Genomic DNA, 15627 nt, shown 5'->3' on the forward strand with positions numbered 1-15627 from the left:
ACCTGAGTTGCCTACCTCGGCAGAATATACGTGTACTATACTAGCTTGACGTTGTCCCATGCTAGCGCGATTGCCCCGTCATTCGATTTCAAACTCCCAAAACCCGCCTCTGTTCAAGGGTATCTTCGCCCGCCGTGACGAGGGGTCCCTGTGGTGTTGTTGCGTCACGGATCCACGCCGAGATGCCTCTTCCGCTCTGGACCGGGCCCGCGGATTGTCTGACTCTGGTCGGACCAATCTTCAGCAAACGATCGCATTCCACCAATATTGAGCCTATTCACAACCACGCCGTCTCAGACCGGTAGTGCTCCTCTCCGCTCCTGCAACGGGCCAGCTGTGCAATGTCGCCTGATTTTCTGAGACGCCATCCAGGGGAGCACCCCGGTAATTACGGGTACATAGTGTACAGTACCTATCCACGCTAACGCTGCGTTAGCCCCGGAGATCGCGAATCGCGAACAGGGCTTGCGGCACCCTTCACGATGGCCCGTTGGAAAGGGCAGGCCTGCCGGCGTGGCGTGCAGTTTGCCAGCATGACGGCCGTCCCGTCGCTGGGCGGTTGTGTCCCGAACCCTGCTGGCGATCAACCAGGCTCAACATAACCGCCGCGCTTCTCATGGCTTTCCGATCGCGCGGAAATGCTATGAGACGTGAAATGACTTCAGGCTCAACTTCGCCGCGAGGGAGATGAAATGTCAGCAGGCACAGGAGGGTATGTAAGCGATAATCTCCCGTTCTCTTCCCGCTTGGGATCCTTCCCCAGTCCTTTCGCGCCGTTTGGCGGCGAGCCTTCCACGGGGCTGCCAGCTCTCATTTTAATTTCTTTTGCATTACTTGCATCTCTGCGGCGTCCGCTGCGCCCAGAGTCGATTCGCCTTCTCGATTCGTCCAACGGAACTCCTCTGAGATTAGGCCACACTTCAGAAACCACCAACGGAATATCAAAAGCCCATTGCCGCAGGCTTCCATCGGGGGCAAGGAACAGCAACAACCCCTGGCAGCCCGCTGAATGGCTGCAGTCCATTCGGCCTGCAGCGAGCAGCCATGATGAAAGCGGTTAGGCTCTACAGCCCCCCGTGGGCGGGGACAGCGCCGGGGTCCGGGCTGGGGGGCATGGTTTGGGAAGGCGGAGAGCCTACCCGGGCTCAGAATGGGGGGGGAGGGGTGCATGGTCCGGCAGCAGGCCCCCTGGACCAAGGACAAGGTTCTGTATCAGATGCTGCCCAGCGTCCGCAAGATGCAAGCCAGCACGCTAGACGGCCCCTTCATAATGCTGGCATCCCCCCCGTCACGTTTCCCGGAGGAAGAAACCCTTATCTCGATCGCCCTCTTCCTCCCCCGCCATCCAAGAGCAACTTCGCGGCGACTGCCAGCACAACGAGACCCGCCATGAAAACGACGGGGAGACCAAGCACGTCTTCGGGCCCCGGGTCGAGCAAAATGGCTGGCACGCGGCCCAACTTCGACAAGCGGATGTCTAAAGATGACTTGGCCCTGATGGGCATGGGCATGGGCAAGGGCAGGGAAAGGGGTCTACAGCCATACATGACTGGTGCGAAGGGTCCCGGGCTACTTACACCCGAGCCCAGCCCTTACCCGAGGCGCATGCCATCTCCGCCGGCCGTCCTGTCGCCTCCGGCCAGACTCTTGACGCCGCAATCGTCGACCTCTGGGGAGATCCAGATCGGGAAGGCGCTGGGAAGTCCGACGCGGGATTCAGCACAATACCCCCCGAGTCCCCCCACCAGCCGCCCGTACTTTGGGTGGCAGCCGCAGTCACAGGTATCAGTCCAGATCAGCTCGTCGCCATCCCCAGCGCAGACTCCAGAGCCCCCGATTCAGAGGACGAAGACGCAGAAGCGGAGGCTGTTTGGCTCGCTGTTCGGGAGGAAGCAGGCAGAACCACCCAAGGCTACGGAAGCCAGCGATGTGAACCGCAGCGTCTCGTCGACTTGGGCCCCGGGTGCCAACAACGACGCTGCTCCGGCTAGAAGCAACACTGTCAGGAAGACGCCGAAGCACAAGCCCATCGTTATCAGGTCAAACACGGAGCCATTTCCGGACGCCGCAGTCCCGCAAGAAAGTTGGCCGAGTATTTCGGGAACCTCTTCTTCTCTTTCCACAAACAAGCCCGGGTTGCTCGATGTTGAGATCCCTGATATCAGGCTGGAGCGATACAGCGTCATGTTCAGCGGCGTATTGAATGCCAATGGGACAAAGTCGTCCCTGCTCGAAAGGCGGCAGGCCACCCTGGAAAAGCTAAAGACCATCAGCGACGGCAGAGAAGACGAGATGGTGGAAGAGAGGACGAGACCGCGCAGGGCGACCTCACCGCAGCCAGGCAAGTCACCCGCTTTCTCACTCTTCCCGCAGACGCCGACCCGGCAGTCGGGGGTGGAGGCGGTATCGACATCTTTGGCGCCGCCGCCGCGTGGGCTCACGCGCTCGAACACATCACCGGCCTATCTCCCGTCGCCGGCGAGAGCAACATTTGAGGCTGGACAGCAGCCCAGCGCACCAGAGCACCTCGCCCGGAAGGAGAGGAAGACGGTCACCATCGTCTCGCCTCGGACCATGGACGAGCGCGACCGCGCGGCCAAGGTAGAGAAGCTGCGCGAGCAGCAGCAGCAGCAACAGCGACAGCAAGCACACCAACAGCATCCACTGCGGTCTCACCCGCAGCCCGCAATGGCATCCACAACCGCCACCTTCCACTTCGACCCCGACGAATCCGCCCTGATTCTCGACTCCCCCGAGAGCATCTCCTCACCCTTCTCCTCCCCTGCCTCCTCAGGCTACGACTCCGCCTCCTCCCCGCAGCGCGCCAAACCCGGCCCCGCGGTCATCCCCTCCCTCAGGCCCACCATCCCCGAACCCGAATGGCAGATCCTCACCCCGCCCTCCTCCACCTCCTCCGCCGGCTCCGCCAGCACTGCCAGCAATGCCAGCACCGCTACTACCACTACCACCACCACCGCCGCCTCAACAACATCAGCAACCACACCAGCCGCCAAGCGCTCCAGATCAGCCACCGTCTCCGCATCCACCTCCACCTCCACCTCCGCCTCCGCCTCCGGCTCTGTGCGCGCCTCCCGCCCCTCCACCGACGACGACAGCACCGCCGCCGCGGCGCTCCCGCGCGTCTCGGTCGACGAGCAGGACGCGGCGCTGAAAGCGGCCGTCGAGAGCTCGATCGCGCGGCAGATCAGCATCTCGCGGCAGCAGCGGCAGCTGCTGATGAGGCCTTTTGGGCCGGGGCAGGGTGCGCTCAGTGCTGGTTCTGCTGCTAGTAGTGCTAGTGGTGCTGGTGGTAAGACTGGTGGTGCTAGTGGCGGTGTTGCTGGTGGTAAAAATGGGAAGGGGAAGGGAGCCGGCGTGGGCTTGGGCTTGGGCGGGTGGGAGAATGGGTATGGCAATGGGCAGAGACAGGGACATGGACAAGGGCAGGGGCAGGGACAGGCACAGGGACAGGTCACGGTCGGGGTTATCAAGGGGCGGGTCACGCCTGTGATGGTGGGCGGCGGCGGCGCGGGGGATCGGAGGAGCGAGAGGGTCGTGCTGGACGTTGTTCGCTGACCCTGTCTGCCTGCCTTGCCTACCTCCTCTTGACGCTGTTTGGCCCATTTTTGGCTCCTTATTCTGTTCTTTTCCTTTTGTCACCTGGTGTTTCCTCTCCTTGAGCGGGGCGTTTCCTTGGTGCGTGACTCTTTCTGTTGCTATAGAAGACGGCCTTGACGGCGTCGTGTGATACCTCTCTGTTTCTGCTCGAGATACCGACTAGGATTGCGGTCTGGGTTATATAGCTGTGGCGTAATGAGAATTGGTTCGTCATAGTGCGAGATGGTTATACAGAACTCCAGATAAATCAAACCAATCTCGCCCGAGTCCCTTCTATTCGCAGCAAATCTCGCTTCATCCCATCTTCCAGTGCGCCATGGACCCTGTAGTTGTACACGTCCCCCGAACATATATGTATAATACACACGATACGATCAAATTTCACACGCCATCTCCAACCCAGCTCTGAACCAGCCTGCTACCACAGCGCGTGGGCATTCACGACCATGGTCCGCGCGGTCCGCTCGTCCAGCAGCTCTCGGCGATGCCAGGTGCGCGCGAACCGCTTCGCCTCGGCGGCATCGGCAAACGTGACGACGAACCTCGTATACCCGCGGGTCCGCGGCGGCGGATTCTCGCCTCCCTCCTCCTGCCTGGATCCCTCGGACGCGCCCTCGGCGCCCCACGCGATCGGCCCGCTGCCCGCCTGCAGCGCCTGCAGCGGGCGCGGCCAGTTCCGCACGCCCGGCCGCTCCTCGATCAGCCGCCACGGCAGGTTGCGCTCGGCGCCGTCGGCCTCGATGAACCGCGCCATGGCCGCCGCGGTGATCTTGCTGCCGGCCAGGCGCACCAGCACGCGCCGGCTGCGCTCGACGAGCGTGGGCTCGCCGTCGGGCGCCATCTCGAGCGGCAGCTGGTACGGCACCGTGGTGCTGTAGGATGGCTGCTGGGATGACCGGTTCGGGGCCCCGGGCTTGCCCCGCACGAGGAAGCCTTCCTCCTTGTCCTTGGCCTGGTTCGCGGCGATGGCGCCGGCGAGCTGGGGTATGGACAGCTGCACCGGGCTCAGTTTGGCGTCCGGCGGGAGGAGGCTGAAGCAGGTCGGGGCCGAGGCCTTGGTTCCTGGGACCATGTTCGGATCCGAAGCTGGAGGGTGGCTCCCGGTGTGCTTTGCCTGCTCGAAGAACAGGTTGCGGAGGTTTTCCTTGTAGGCAGCGGCGGCAGCGGCGTTGTCGAAGAACAGAAAGTACTGGCCGCGCAGCTCTCTAGTGGCGCCGGATATGGACTGCACGACTTTGTTGATGCCGCCGGCCCAGCCGGCGAGGTGTCGGCCTTGGGGAGCCAAGCGGTAGAAATCCGACTCGACGAGCGAGCGGGGCATGCTACTGAGAACGAGCACGGCCCTGCCGTCGACTTCCTGAGGCCTGCGGATAGGCTTCGGTTGTTCGCTGACGCCATACGCGGCACCTTCGAGCCAAGCCCGGAGCTGGTCGCTCGACGCCGAGACGTCCCAGTCCGGGACCGCCTGATAGTCGTCGCGATGCTCCCTGGCCTGCGCACGACGTAGACCAGCCCGTAGGCGGGCAGCGGAGCGTTTTGCGGAGCGAACGGAGGCTTGCGGAGGTGCTGCGCCGAGATTCAACTGCTCAAAAAGCGTGGGCTGCGATGAGCGTGAATCTCGGCCTGGTTCGCTCGCCTCGCTTGCTCCAACAGATTCTTCGCCACGCGCTCCTGTTCCAGTTGCAGATCCATCGCCGCGCAGGGCAGAAAACCATGCGACGGCGCCGCTGCGGCGGCATTCGTGACAGCAAGAGCAACATTGCCGGGCTGGTAGCTGCGGCAGTCGTAACCGCCTCGCCAGCATCTGTCAGGTCGGCGTGATGAGATGGGCGAGACCACGGGCGACCAGCGTGGGAGTCTTGGTTCTGGGGCCTGTCGTTGGTTCCTCACGTTGATATAGGTACTGCGGTACTGTTGTAGTGCAGGGCGTCCACGGGTTGGTGGGTCAAGGACATGAACGGGCAGTCAAGCCCACACCCGACCTAGGTAGGCAGTTCTGTGGAGGGGCCCCTGTGCTGTGGAGGGGCCTGTAACGTAACGTTAGAGGCTGCTAGTGTACAGCTGAGCGGGTGCCCCGCAGGGCTGTGCCTTCTTTTGTCAATCCTGCCTTCGCAGCAAAAATCTATGTCCTGTCAAGGGGTGTGCCAATGACCTGTTGGGCAGTATTTTTCAGGTTAGCACACTCTCCGAGGTTTGATGCCAATGCGCCCGTCTATCGCAGCACGCTGGACGGATGGTTGAACCCGGATTCGTAAAGCAAATTGGGATGCTCCTGCTGTTCCAGCCTCAACTCAGATTTACAAGTTGTGCCACTTTCCTTTGCCCAGCGAAAAACGGGGCGGAGGAACAGTAGAGCGAAAAAGGGCAAAAAAGGGAGAAAAAAAAAAAAAAAAAAAAAAAAAAAAAAAAAAATAGCAAACCACCCAGGCCCAGATCACACCTCCCCAAAACGGAAACGCAATGAAGTCACTCGAATTCCGCATTCGCAAACTCCACGTCAACACGGACGCCGACAAGCGGCTGCAAAAGCGGCAGCCCTCCCGCATCTATGTCAACCTCGACGCTCTGATCGAGTTGACGGCCTCGGCCGATGGCGGCCACCCGGTCTACGTCGAGAAGGTCTCTGCATCGCCCGACGAGCCGCCGGTGCGCCACGAGGCTACGCTTTGGAAGGCCCCGGAGAAGCTGGACAAGTCCGTCACCCAGATGTACGATGCGTTCCGCGACGCATGCGACCTCCGCCTGGGAGACACGGTCCGCATCACTGCGCTAGGGGGATCCCTGCCGGACGCCGAAGACGTCGTCCTGGAGCAGATCCCGACCAAGGAAGGCACTCCTCCAGATCCGCTCCCGCTCGAAGATCTGCCCGGCTGGGAGGTCTTCTTGGCCGGCCGGCTCTCCCAAGTTGAGCACGTGCACGGCGGCCTGGCCTTCAAGAACCTGTTCCTCAGGGGACCCGAGAGGTCGTTCGTCGTGGCCTCGGTGAACCGAAGGAGGACTGGCAATGCCCGCTATCTGGATAGGAAGACTAGGCTCACCGTCGCCACTGCTGCCCAGGCTGGCCGCCCGACAGACGGTGTTTCCTCCTCCGCGCGGAGACTCGCAGTGACGGGCATCCGCGGCCTGGACGCGCAGATCAAGCGTCTCAATGAGATCCTGGGCTGCTTCGACGAAAGCAGCGCTTCCCGGGCGAAGCTGCTGTACCCGGGCATCGTCATCCACGGCGGCAACGGCACGGGCAAGACGATGCTACTGAACAGCATCGCCCGCACCGGCTGGGGCACCGTCTTCCGCATCGAGTACCATGAAAAGCTCTCCGAGATCCAAGAGATCTTCCAGAGAGCCATGCTGCAGCAGCCGAGCATCGTGCTCATCGACCAGCTGGAGCGCCTGATCGACAAGGACCGCAGCAACCGCGCCGCTGTTATCCGCGCCCTCTGCCAAGCCCTCGACGCACTCGCAACAGACGCAGCAACCGGCTGGGGGATCCCTCAAGTCGTCGTCGTCGCCACCTGTCTCGACTACACCACCGACGTGCCTAAAGATCTGAAGGACCCTGGCCGCTTCACCAGCGAGATCTATCTTCCACTGCCGGATGTAGACAGCCGCAGGGAGATCCTCGCCTCGTTCGACCTCCGCGTTACCCCTGACCAGGAGCAGGACCTCCTCCGCCACCTAAGCGAGCGCACCCACGCCTACAACGGCAAAGACCTCCGCCGCCTGGTCGGCGAGGCACATCAAATAGCCTGCATCCGCAGCAGAGGGACATCCGCGGCACCCCCGGACGAGCCCCAAATGAACGGGGTGTCTTCACATGATGGTGATCAGGTCGAGGACGGGGCGACCTCGACGCCAGCACCTTTCACCTGCCTTCCTGCCGACTACCATGAAGCCCTCCGTCTGGTCCGCCCATCGGCAATGCACGACATCAACCTGAAGCCGCCGCCCGTCAGATGGGACGACATTGGCGGACAGGAATCCGTCAAGAAGTCCCTCCGCCGCGCCGTGCGCCTCTCGAGCGAGCCCCCCGAAATCCTCTCGCGCGTCTTCGACCGCCCGCCCAAGGGCTTCCTGCTGTACGGCCCGCCCGGCTGCTCCAAGACCATGGCCGCGCAAGCCATGGCGACCGAGTCCGGGCTCAACTTCTTCGCCGTCAAGGGCGCCGAGCTGCTGAACATGTACGTGGGCGAGACGGAGCGCGCCGTGCGCCGCCTCTTCCAGCGCGCCCGCGAGGTCAGCCCGAGCATGATCTTCTTCGACGAGATCGACAGCATCGCCGGCCAGCGCAGCGGCTTCGGCTCCTCGCCCTCCTCCTCCTCCTCGTCTTCCTCCCCAAGCGGCCCCGGCGGCGGCAGCAGCCACGGCGTCAACGTGCTGACCACGCTGCTCAACGAGATGGACGGCTTCGAGGCGCTGCACGGGGTGGTCGTGCTGGCGGCGACCAACCGGCCGCAGGCGCTGGACCCGGCCCTGCTGCGGCCGGGCCGCTTCGACGAGCTGATCTACGTCAGCCCGCCGGACGCGGCCGCGCGCCGCGCCATCTTCGCCAAGGTCGCCGCCCGCCGCCGCATGCACCCGGACGTGGACGTCGACCGGCTCGCCCGCGACACCGACGGCTACTCGGGCGCCGAGATCATGGGCATCTGCGCCGCCGCCGGCGCCGCCGCCTACGAACGCTACGAGGCCGGCGGCGAGCTGGTCATCACCATGCACGACCTGGAGAGCGCCATTCGGAATCAGAAGAAGCAGATCACGAAGGAGATGCTGAACGGGTATGAGGAGTGGGAGCGGCAGTTTAGGAAGTACTAATGAGTCTTTGTCTCAACATGTTGGATATAGAGGAAGGCAGGATTATAAGGAGAGAAAATCTGATGTTGACGGAGATACACCCATTCATTTGCACCGGTTACCGGCACCCATTTGTTCGCATGATCGCCGAACCCGAATTTCGTATTCGAGGACATGCTCAACCCATTACGCAAGGAGGAGCCAAGCCTCCTTTGACTGGGCTTCGTTTCCCGGCCTCAATCTGCGCCCAACACCCAGCGCGGCGAAGGCCAATTTGCTATACTACACGGGTCGTAACCCCCAACTACCCCACAACAAACACGGCCCGAAGGGGCCTACCGGTCCTCTTCCACCTCGGCCATTGCCTCTCCTCCGCAATTCGGCAAGACCCCGCCAACACCACACGGGTTGCCTCCAGGGAGTCCGCGCGAGCAGAGGGACCAAGCAGGTCATCATGATCCGCCGGGTCAACGGGATGTGAAGAAGTCGCCCTAAGCAGTGACCCTCCCCGTCCCGCTCCAAGGAAGGGGGGGAGAAGGGGGGGAAGAGGTAGAACTTTGAAACAGAGCGCGCCAATCCTCTTCGCCCAGGGCCCCATCGTCCCTTACCCGCCCTCCAAGCGCATTGCCCCATCTCGGATCCCCTCCCTCCCCCAAAACCTGGCCAGACCAAGGCAGGGTCAACGAGGGACAAGCAAGGCCGAGGGGAGAACCTGGTAGGAGTAGACAGAGTCATAGGCAAAAAGAAAAAAAAAAAAAAAAACACAGATAACCGAAGACGAGTGTAAAGACGAAGAATGAAGATAAAGCGCATAAGGTTATGAGGGAACCGCCGCCGCCACCCGCAACCAAAACCGAGCCCGAACCCCGTCGCCGTCCGCCCGTCCGACCGTCCAACCGATCAACCAACCCAACCGACCGAGTGTAGCAAAAAGCCAAAGCCGAAGACCGAAGAACAAGGGTGGTAAAATCAACGCCCTTTCCCCAGAGTTGGAAACGCCATTCCGAGAATGTGAGACCCTTCCGTGGAAGGGGGGGAACATTAACCCGTCATGTGAAGAAGACCAGACAACCCATGAGCAAGGTCGAGTAAGCAAGGCATAGCCGACCAAGCAGGAAGAAGGAAGGGGTATCTCTGCCCGTTGGGAATAGAAAAACGAGACGGATATAAACCGAGGCGCGGGGGTAGGAGAGTGATGGGCTGAGATGGGTGAGGTGGGTGAGGTGGGTGAGGTGGGTGAGGTGGGTGAGGAACCGGAGACCAGACAGGCCCCAACTCAAACCCAAACAAACCCAAACCCCCAGACCCAGCCGAGCGAACCCATCTACTCGCCGCCTGCCCCGCCACCACCGCCCTCATCATTCACAGCGGCGGCTGCAGGAGGAGCAGCAGGAGCAACAGCATTCTTCACCGCGCCGGGCGAGATGCTAATCGCGATCTTCTTCACCCCGCCGCCACCACCAGCACCAGCTGCTGCTGCACCACCAGCGGCACTGCCGTGGCTCCCCGCCGAAACGCTCCGCCCCTTTCGCAACACCCCTGTTGCCGCCACCGACGACGACGACGGCACAGAAGCGACAGTGGCCGCCGCGTTGCCGGCCACGCTGCTGCTGTTCCGTCTTTTGTTCTTTGTCAGCTTGTCGAGCACATCCTCCTCGTCCTCCTCGCGGCGGCGCTTCTCGGAGAGTCGCTCAGGCGGCGGGGCCGTATTGGCCGCGGCCGCGGCTGCTGTGGCTGCGGATGCGGAGGGTGCGGGGGCGCGGCTCTTGTCGTTCTTGGTGCTGCCGCCGCTGTTGTTTGCCGGGACGGCGGCGTCCTTGGCGGTGTCGTCCTCTGCGGCGGTTGAGTCGGCCGGCGTCATGAGTGCGTCTTCGCCTGCTGCATCGTCGGAGTCGTCGGAGTCATCTGAGTCGTACTCGACAAGGGGTTTTGAGCCGGCGGCGTTGCCGTTAGTGAGCCGCAGGCGGATTCCCTCGTGGCCAGCTTCCTGGGTGCTCGGGAGCTCGTCCTCCTCGTCGGACATGCTGTTCCAGTACTCTTCCTGCGCCTGGTCTACGACGAGGTGCTCCATCATGCCACGTGCGGCGCCGTTTGGCGGCGGCCTGCCCAGCTCGTCCTCCGACTCGAAGTACGGGTCGACGATCGTGAAGCCCTGCGTCTGATCGTACCGGTTCAGAATCTCGTTGAAGGTGTCGATGTAGGCGAGGGCCATGATCTTTTCGCGGTAGTTCTCGACCAATTGCTTGATCAACTCCTTGATGTTTTCCTTATTGATCACCAAGAAGAGATCGAGGCAGGCAGAGCAGAGCAGGTTGTCCCGTGGCAGCGTCCGCAGCAGCACGTCGAGGATCGGCCCGAGCACCTGCTTGTCTGTCATCTGCTTGATGTAGAACTCGTCCTTCATGGCCACGAGGTTCCGGAAGAAGCGCACCGCAACTGCACACAAGAGTTAGCGCAAGGAAGTATGAACCCTCGGGCTCGCGCCTGCAACATACCGAGCTGCAAATGCTTCGCTTTGCAAGCCAGCAACTGAACGAAGCGCGAGGCTATGTTGTGCGTCAAGACGAAGAATTTGCTGCGGTGCTGATGTCGCTGGATATAGAAGCAGAGAATATCATTCAGGTAGCTGAACACCCCCTCCTCCGACGGGCTAAAATTCATCTCGGCTCGCTTCTCGAGGTCGAGAAGTGGCTTGAACAGCCTGGTCGCCGATTGCTCGTAGAAGTGCGTTAAAAACACGTCCTGCTGCGGGTCAATGACCGGATGAGCCCGGAGCCTCTGGCCAGCCATAAACTCGCCCCGGGCGTCTTGTTGCTGCTGCTGCTGTTGTTGTTGCTGTTGCTGTTGCTGCTGCATGGGAGACGGGCATGGGTCGAGGAGAACCTTGAGGGCCTCCGATATTTGCGACTTGACGCCCAGGTCGACCTCGACGAGGAGGAGGTCGATTAGGGTGTCGGTTAGCGGCGGCGAACGTTTGTGTATCTGGTCATAGATCGTTTGCCGAACGAGCGACGGATCGTGGTCGATCATAGAGACCAAGATGTCAGTCGCTCCGACCCTCACCGAGACGTCACGATGGCGCATCCCATAGTTGATGGCCGGGAGAAGGCCCTCCTTTAGGAAATGCACGTATAAGCCTTGCCGGGCTGGTGGCTGGAGATTCTTCGCAATAGCACAGCATTGCTGGATGAAGAGGACCGCCTCCTTTTTCCGCAATGCCGGCTCGTGGGGATTAGGGAAGATGGCGAAAAGCTCCTGCATGAACCCTGGGGTGGTATGAAGATGCTGAACGATGTCCACCTGGTTGAAGAAAATGAGCGAGTTCAGCACCGAGAAGGTCGGATCGTCGAGGATGCGAGCCAGGACGACATCTTTGAGGTATTGCAACCGGTATGTCATGTGAATCTTGCGGCGGATCTGCTCGTCCTGGATCTTGACGACCTCCTTGTAGCGGCCCTGGTTGTTCAACCACTGCCGGTGGTTCGCCTTGTGTGTTGGAAAATCGGGGTCGTACTCCAGCGCGCCCACCACTCCCATGACACACTTGTCCGAGACGGCGTACTCAATGATGGCCGTGTCGTTGAGCAGCAAAATCGTCTTCATGATGTTGCATAACCGGTGAAGATCCGGCAGGCTCTCCAGGTCCTCGGCCAGCTCCACGAGGGGAACCAATTTGTCAATGTACTCTTCATTCATGATCGTTTTTGCGAGGACGTCGCGGCCGGCGGGTGACTGTGACAGGTTTCGAACAGCTATGTCCAGTTCGTGCAAGGACCCTAAGTCGGCGGGCGGGAGCTGGATCGAAGCGGGCATGTCCATGGTTAGGTCGTCAGACAAGCTGTCGTCTGGACCGAGCATGCCTCCTTGAAACGTCTGCTGAACGCCGTCGATGAATTTCCTGCATGGGAGACACAGTTAGAAGACGCCCCCCGCATGCGCTTGACCATGTCCGAGTGCACAAACCAGATGGCGGCGCAGCCTTCGGCTTCTTGGAAGCTTAGCGCCATGTCAACACCATTGTCGGTCCATACGATGAGGGTCTCTGCTGAGGGTGTCAGAAACGAGATGTCAGCGCGCGATGACGGCAGGGTAGCGCATGCCTTGCTGTTTTTGGAAGCCATCATCCTTGACTATCTTAGTGTCGAGGAGCCGCCGGTTGGGGTGGTCTTCGGACTCGACGATTACGCGGGGCTCTTTGGGCTGGCCTTCTTCGGCCTGAGAATGACGCAGGTCAGCAAGGGCATTAGCTGAGCGGGTGAGCGCCGAGCATACCTGCACGAAGTAGGCGCAGCAAAAACCAGTGCCGCGGTCGAACCAGTCATTGTGGCGGAGCTCGTAGACCTTGACGCGCCTCTTATCCGACGTCTGATGAGGCACGGCTTGTGCCATCATCAACGGTTCGGGCGCCGCCTCCTGGACGACGCAGGTGTCGATGGGCAGGTGCGGTGGTGCAGCGTCGAGTTGATGGGTCGAAAACGACAGATCGGGTTCGGCTGGGCTGAGAAGAACAAGGGCCGCCACGGTCTCGGACGGTTGCGCGATCCCCGAGGGAGCGCGTTCCTTCAGTAAGGTGCGGAGAGAGTGTGCGATGACCTGTGGGGCCGGTTGCCGGTGTCTTGGTGTCTAGCTCGGAGTCTAGGAAGACCCTGGGGCACGGTATGACGGTATGACGTCGAGCTCAGAACAAAGGATAGCGGATGTCCTCAACGGCCCGGCGGGGTTCGCAAAGGTTTTCGGGAGGCGCGCGAAGCAAGCGATCGGGCACAACGGGCGCAGCTCGGGTTTTGCAGCGCGGCTCACAATTGCGTAACCGACCGAAATTTCAAGTCGGCGGCGGTGAGTTCGATTCGGGTGCGCCGGGATGCGGGGCGCAGCGGCGACTTTCGCGATGGGCTTCTTGCTCTTTTCGGACGACTGGACTGGACGACAGCCAAATGGCGCGAACGAAATTGTTCAACCCAGGGCCCGATGCTGCAGGCGCAAGGTTGCGATGGAGAGAGAGCGGGAGGAGTGCGTGATCGCTGGGGCTCAAGTGGGTCCAGAAGCAGCCTACGCTAGCGGCAAGCCATCGCCCCCGGCTTTTCAGGCGCTAAGCCAAGCAGAAATAAGCGCGCACTGACACTGACATCACCCTTTCCCTGCTCGTCCGACCCAGCGCCACCCCACGCCGCTCGCCTCCCCCACCACCGTCCGCCCGTCCAACGAATCTGAACTGTTTGTGGACGAAAGAGCCTTCCCGCGCCTGCTTCGAAACCAGAGTGCCTGGTTTGGCAAGAGCCGAAGTTCCGCTTCACCTCGGATCGGGCCGTGGCAGCGGCGCGGCATCCGAACTGCTTGTTCCGTCGCCGTCCCGGCTTTCTCTGGTCGCCATTTCGTCAGAATGGAACGCCACATTTGGCCCTCGGCTTCTTCTGCATCTCAAAAGTCACTTGCATAATGTGTACTTGATGCTTGTTCGGCTCTTCGCTCGCTTAAGGCGCTGCTGTAAAAAGTCCCTAGATCATGGTCCATGATTGTGGATGTCGTAGCTTGGAGGCAGGTCCGCTGCTCTCTGCCCCCTCTCAGACATGAAAACTACCGTCCCCAGCAGTAAACGGCGGGAGCATTGCAGGAGTGTAGCACCTCTAACTATTCGATCATGGTGACCTTTGCACCTCAGCCTTCACCAAGGCTGCGCTGGGTGCTGGCCGGCGAGCCCGGAGAGGCTTCATACCGCCCACCCTTCTCAGAGTCAAGGTGAGCGAGCTCCCTGCTCATGGCCCCTTGACAACCTCTCAGGCGATTCGAAGGTCAAGAGTAACAACAACTCAGTTCTCATGCGCCGAGGTGCTCTATGCGCTGATGCAGGTCTGCCAGCATGGGACAAGCTCGGTCTTGTTGCCAACAATTCTCTGCCGCACCATGAATCAAACGGGAACTTGTGCGTGCGCTGGTGCGTTCGCTGATATAGAGTTACGCCGGGTGACTACAGGGCCCAAGGCCATGGAAGCCAATTAACGCGACCCGGACTCAATCACGGCGAGAGCTCAGGCCAGGGGACCGCGGAGAATATATGTTCTACGGCTAGAGGCGGTGCAGAAAGGGAGGGACGTGTCAACATGGTGATGGCCAACCCTGGATACGCCGCGACCAGACAAGGAATGGTACTAGCTCTCCAAGCCGGATCAGTACTGGCCCATGCGGCTGAAGGCGTATGGACAAGATGGGGCGTCGGCCGTGAACTCGACTTTTGCTCGTCCAGCACAGCCACCTTGATAGTTAGTCCGAAAGCGGACCGACACTATCAACATCTGTGGCTGACCGTTTAATGAGCTGGTCATCTCGCATGCAATTGCCGCTTGCAGCTGCGTTGCTTTTATCGCTGCTTTGATGGTGGAGGCCAACCCTGCTTGTCGGAAATGCGAGTGCCCGAAACTCGAGCCTTGAGACAACGTGAAGTGCGTTTGACACTTTCGAGGCGGCATGCAAGCGACAATTGCTTCTGGATGTCCCAAGCCACGGACTCTAACTGAGACATCGGCCACGCCGGCACCCAAACAGGGCGTTTGTCAGTTCAGCTCTTTGCTTGGTGCATCGCGTGAATCCGTTCTTCGGACAGCAATGCGAGCGCATCGCCTTCCATACTGCGCGCGTCTGTGAAGATATCTTCCGATACGTCGCTCTGATGAGATTGGTCTGTTGGCGCTCGTAGATAAGAAGGATCTCAGCAATGTCACGGTTGATGTCGGAGTGGGAAGTCTCATTGCGGTCAGTTGAATTCATCGAGTGCTATCAAACACTGTACGAATACCAGCGAGTTTTCGAGTTATCGGGCGGATCCACTCAATATCATCCGAGCCAGTAAGACAGGGTTCCATCAGCGCAAGAGCCGCATAATCGGCAGGGCGGCCTTTGCTGCTTTCGTTCTTACACAGTATGGCTTCATTTCTTTACACCAGTGTACGGATTACTGTAGCGACTTTTTTAAAATGACAACCCCCTTTTTTTTTAGAATGACAACCCCAAGGGGCGGCCCGTACGTCTCCCACCAAAATCTTGCAGCGCACGTCACCACACGGCCTAGCTAAGATGTCGCTACAGTAATCGCGATTTGAATTGTCGAAAGATCCCAGTATTCAATCGCTATCTTATTTGACAAAGAGGGCACTTACAGAGACGGATGCAAAGTTGCAAAGTACCTTATACTCGGGTCGAAGCTCAATGCAACATCTTATCGATAAG

The 15627-nt window shown here is 60.5% G+C and overlaps 4 protein-coding genes across 4 annotated transcripts; 2 read left to right on the forward strand and 2 right to left on the reverse strand.

Annotated features, from left to right (window-relative positions):
- Positions 1-112: 112 nt before the first annotated feature.
- Positions 113-3605, forward strand: THITE_2115520 (uncharacterized protein). Its single transcript, XM_003653224.1, has 2 exons — positions 113-712; positions 925-3605. The coding sequence occupies exon 2, from the start codon at positions 1441-1443 to the stop codon at positions 3574-3576; it is 2136 nt and encodes a 711-aa protein (XP_003653272.1). The 5' UTR covers positions 113-712; positions 925-1440; the 3' UTR covers positions 3577-3605.
- Positions 3606-3934: 329 nt separating this feature from the next.
- Positions 3935-5583, reverse strand: THITE_2115522 (uncharacterized protein). The gene has a single exon (XM_003653225.1). It carries the CDS (start codon positions 4937-4939, stop codon positions 4037-4039), a length of 903 nt encoding a protein of 300 aa, XP_003653273.1. The 5' UTR covers positions 4940-5583; the 3' UTR covers positions 3935-4036.
- A 392-nt stretch (positions 5584-5975) lies between these two features.
- THITE_2115523 (uncharacterized protein) lies at positions 5976-8557 on the forward strand. Its single transcript, XM_003653226.1, has one exon. It carries the CDS (start codon positions 6079-6081, stop codon positions 8425-8427), a length of 2349 nt encoding a protein of 782 aa, XP_003653274.1. The 5' UTR covers positions 5976-6078; the 3' UTR covers positions 8428-8557.
- A 917-nt stretch (positions 8558-9474) lies between these two features.
- THITE_2115525 (uncharacterized protein) lies at positions 9475-12845 on the reverse strand. The gene is made up of 4 exons (XM_003653227.1): positions 12679-12845; positions 12370-12621; positions 10902-12304; positions 9475-10842 (listed from the first exon to the last, which is right to left on the reverse strand). The coding sequence occupies exons 2-4, from the start codon at positions 12528-12530 to the stop codon at positions 9731-9733; spliced, it is 2676 nt and encodes an 891-aa protein (XP_003653275.1). The 5' UTR covers positions 12531-12621; positions 12679-12845; the 3' UTR covers positions 9475-9730.
- Between the last annotated feature and the right edge of the window lie 2782 nt (positions 12846-15627).

Source organism: Thermothielavioides terrestris, chromosome 2, assembly GCF_000226115.1.
Source record: "Thermothielavioides terrestris NRRL 8126 chromosome 2, complete sequence".
Classification (NCBI taxonomy): Eukaryota; Fungi; Ascomycota; class Sordariomycetes; order Sordariales; family Chaetomiaceae; genus Thermothielavioides; species Thermothielavioides terrestris.

Bases quoted from the DNA above. Each gene is read 5' to 3' on its own strand.
- THITE_2115520 (XM_003653224.1), top strand. From the start codon at position 1,441: ATGGCTGGCACGCGGCCCAACTTCGACAAGCGGATGTCTAAAGATGAC.
- THITE_2115522 (XM_003653225.1), bottom strand. From the start codon at position 4,939: ATGCCCCGCTCGCTCGTCGAGTCGGATTTCTACCGCTTGGCTCCCCAA.
- THITE_2115523 (XM_003653226.1), top strand. From the start codon at position 6,079: ATGAAGTCACTCGAATTCCGCATTCGCAAACTCCACGTCAACACGGAC.
- THITE_2115525 (XM_003653227.1), bottom strand. From the start codon at position 12,530: ATGATGGCTTCCAAAAACAGCAAGGCATGCGCTACCCTGCCGTCATCG. The intron at 12,305-12,369 runs GTTTGTGCACTC...TCTCCCATGCAG, and splicing joins GAAGGCTGCGCCGCCATCTG to GAAATTCATCGACGGCGTTC. The intron at 10,843-10,901 runs GTATGTTGCAGG...TCTTGTGTGCAG, and splicing joins AGCGAAGCATTTGCAGCTCG to TTGCGGTGCGCTTCTTCCGG.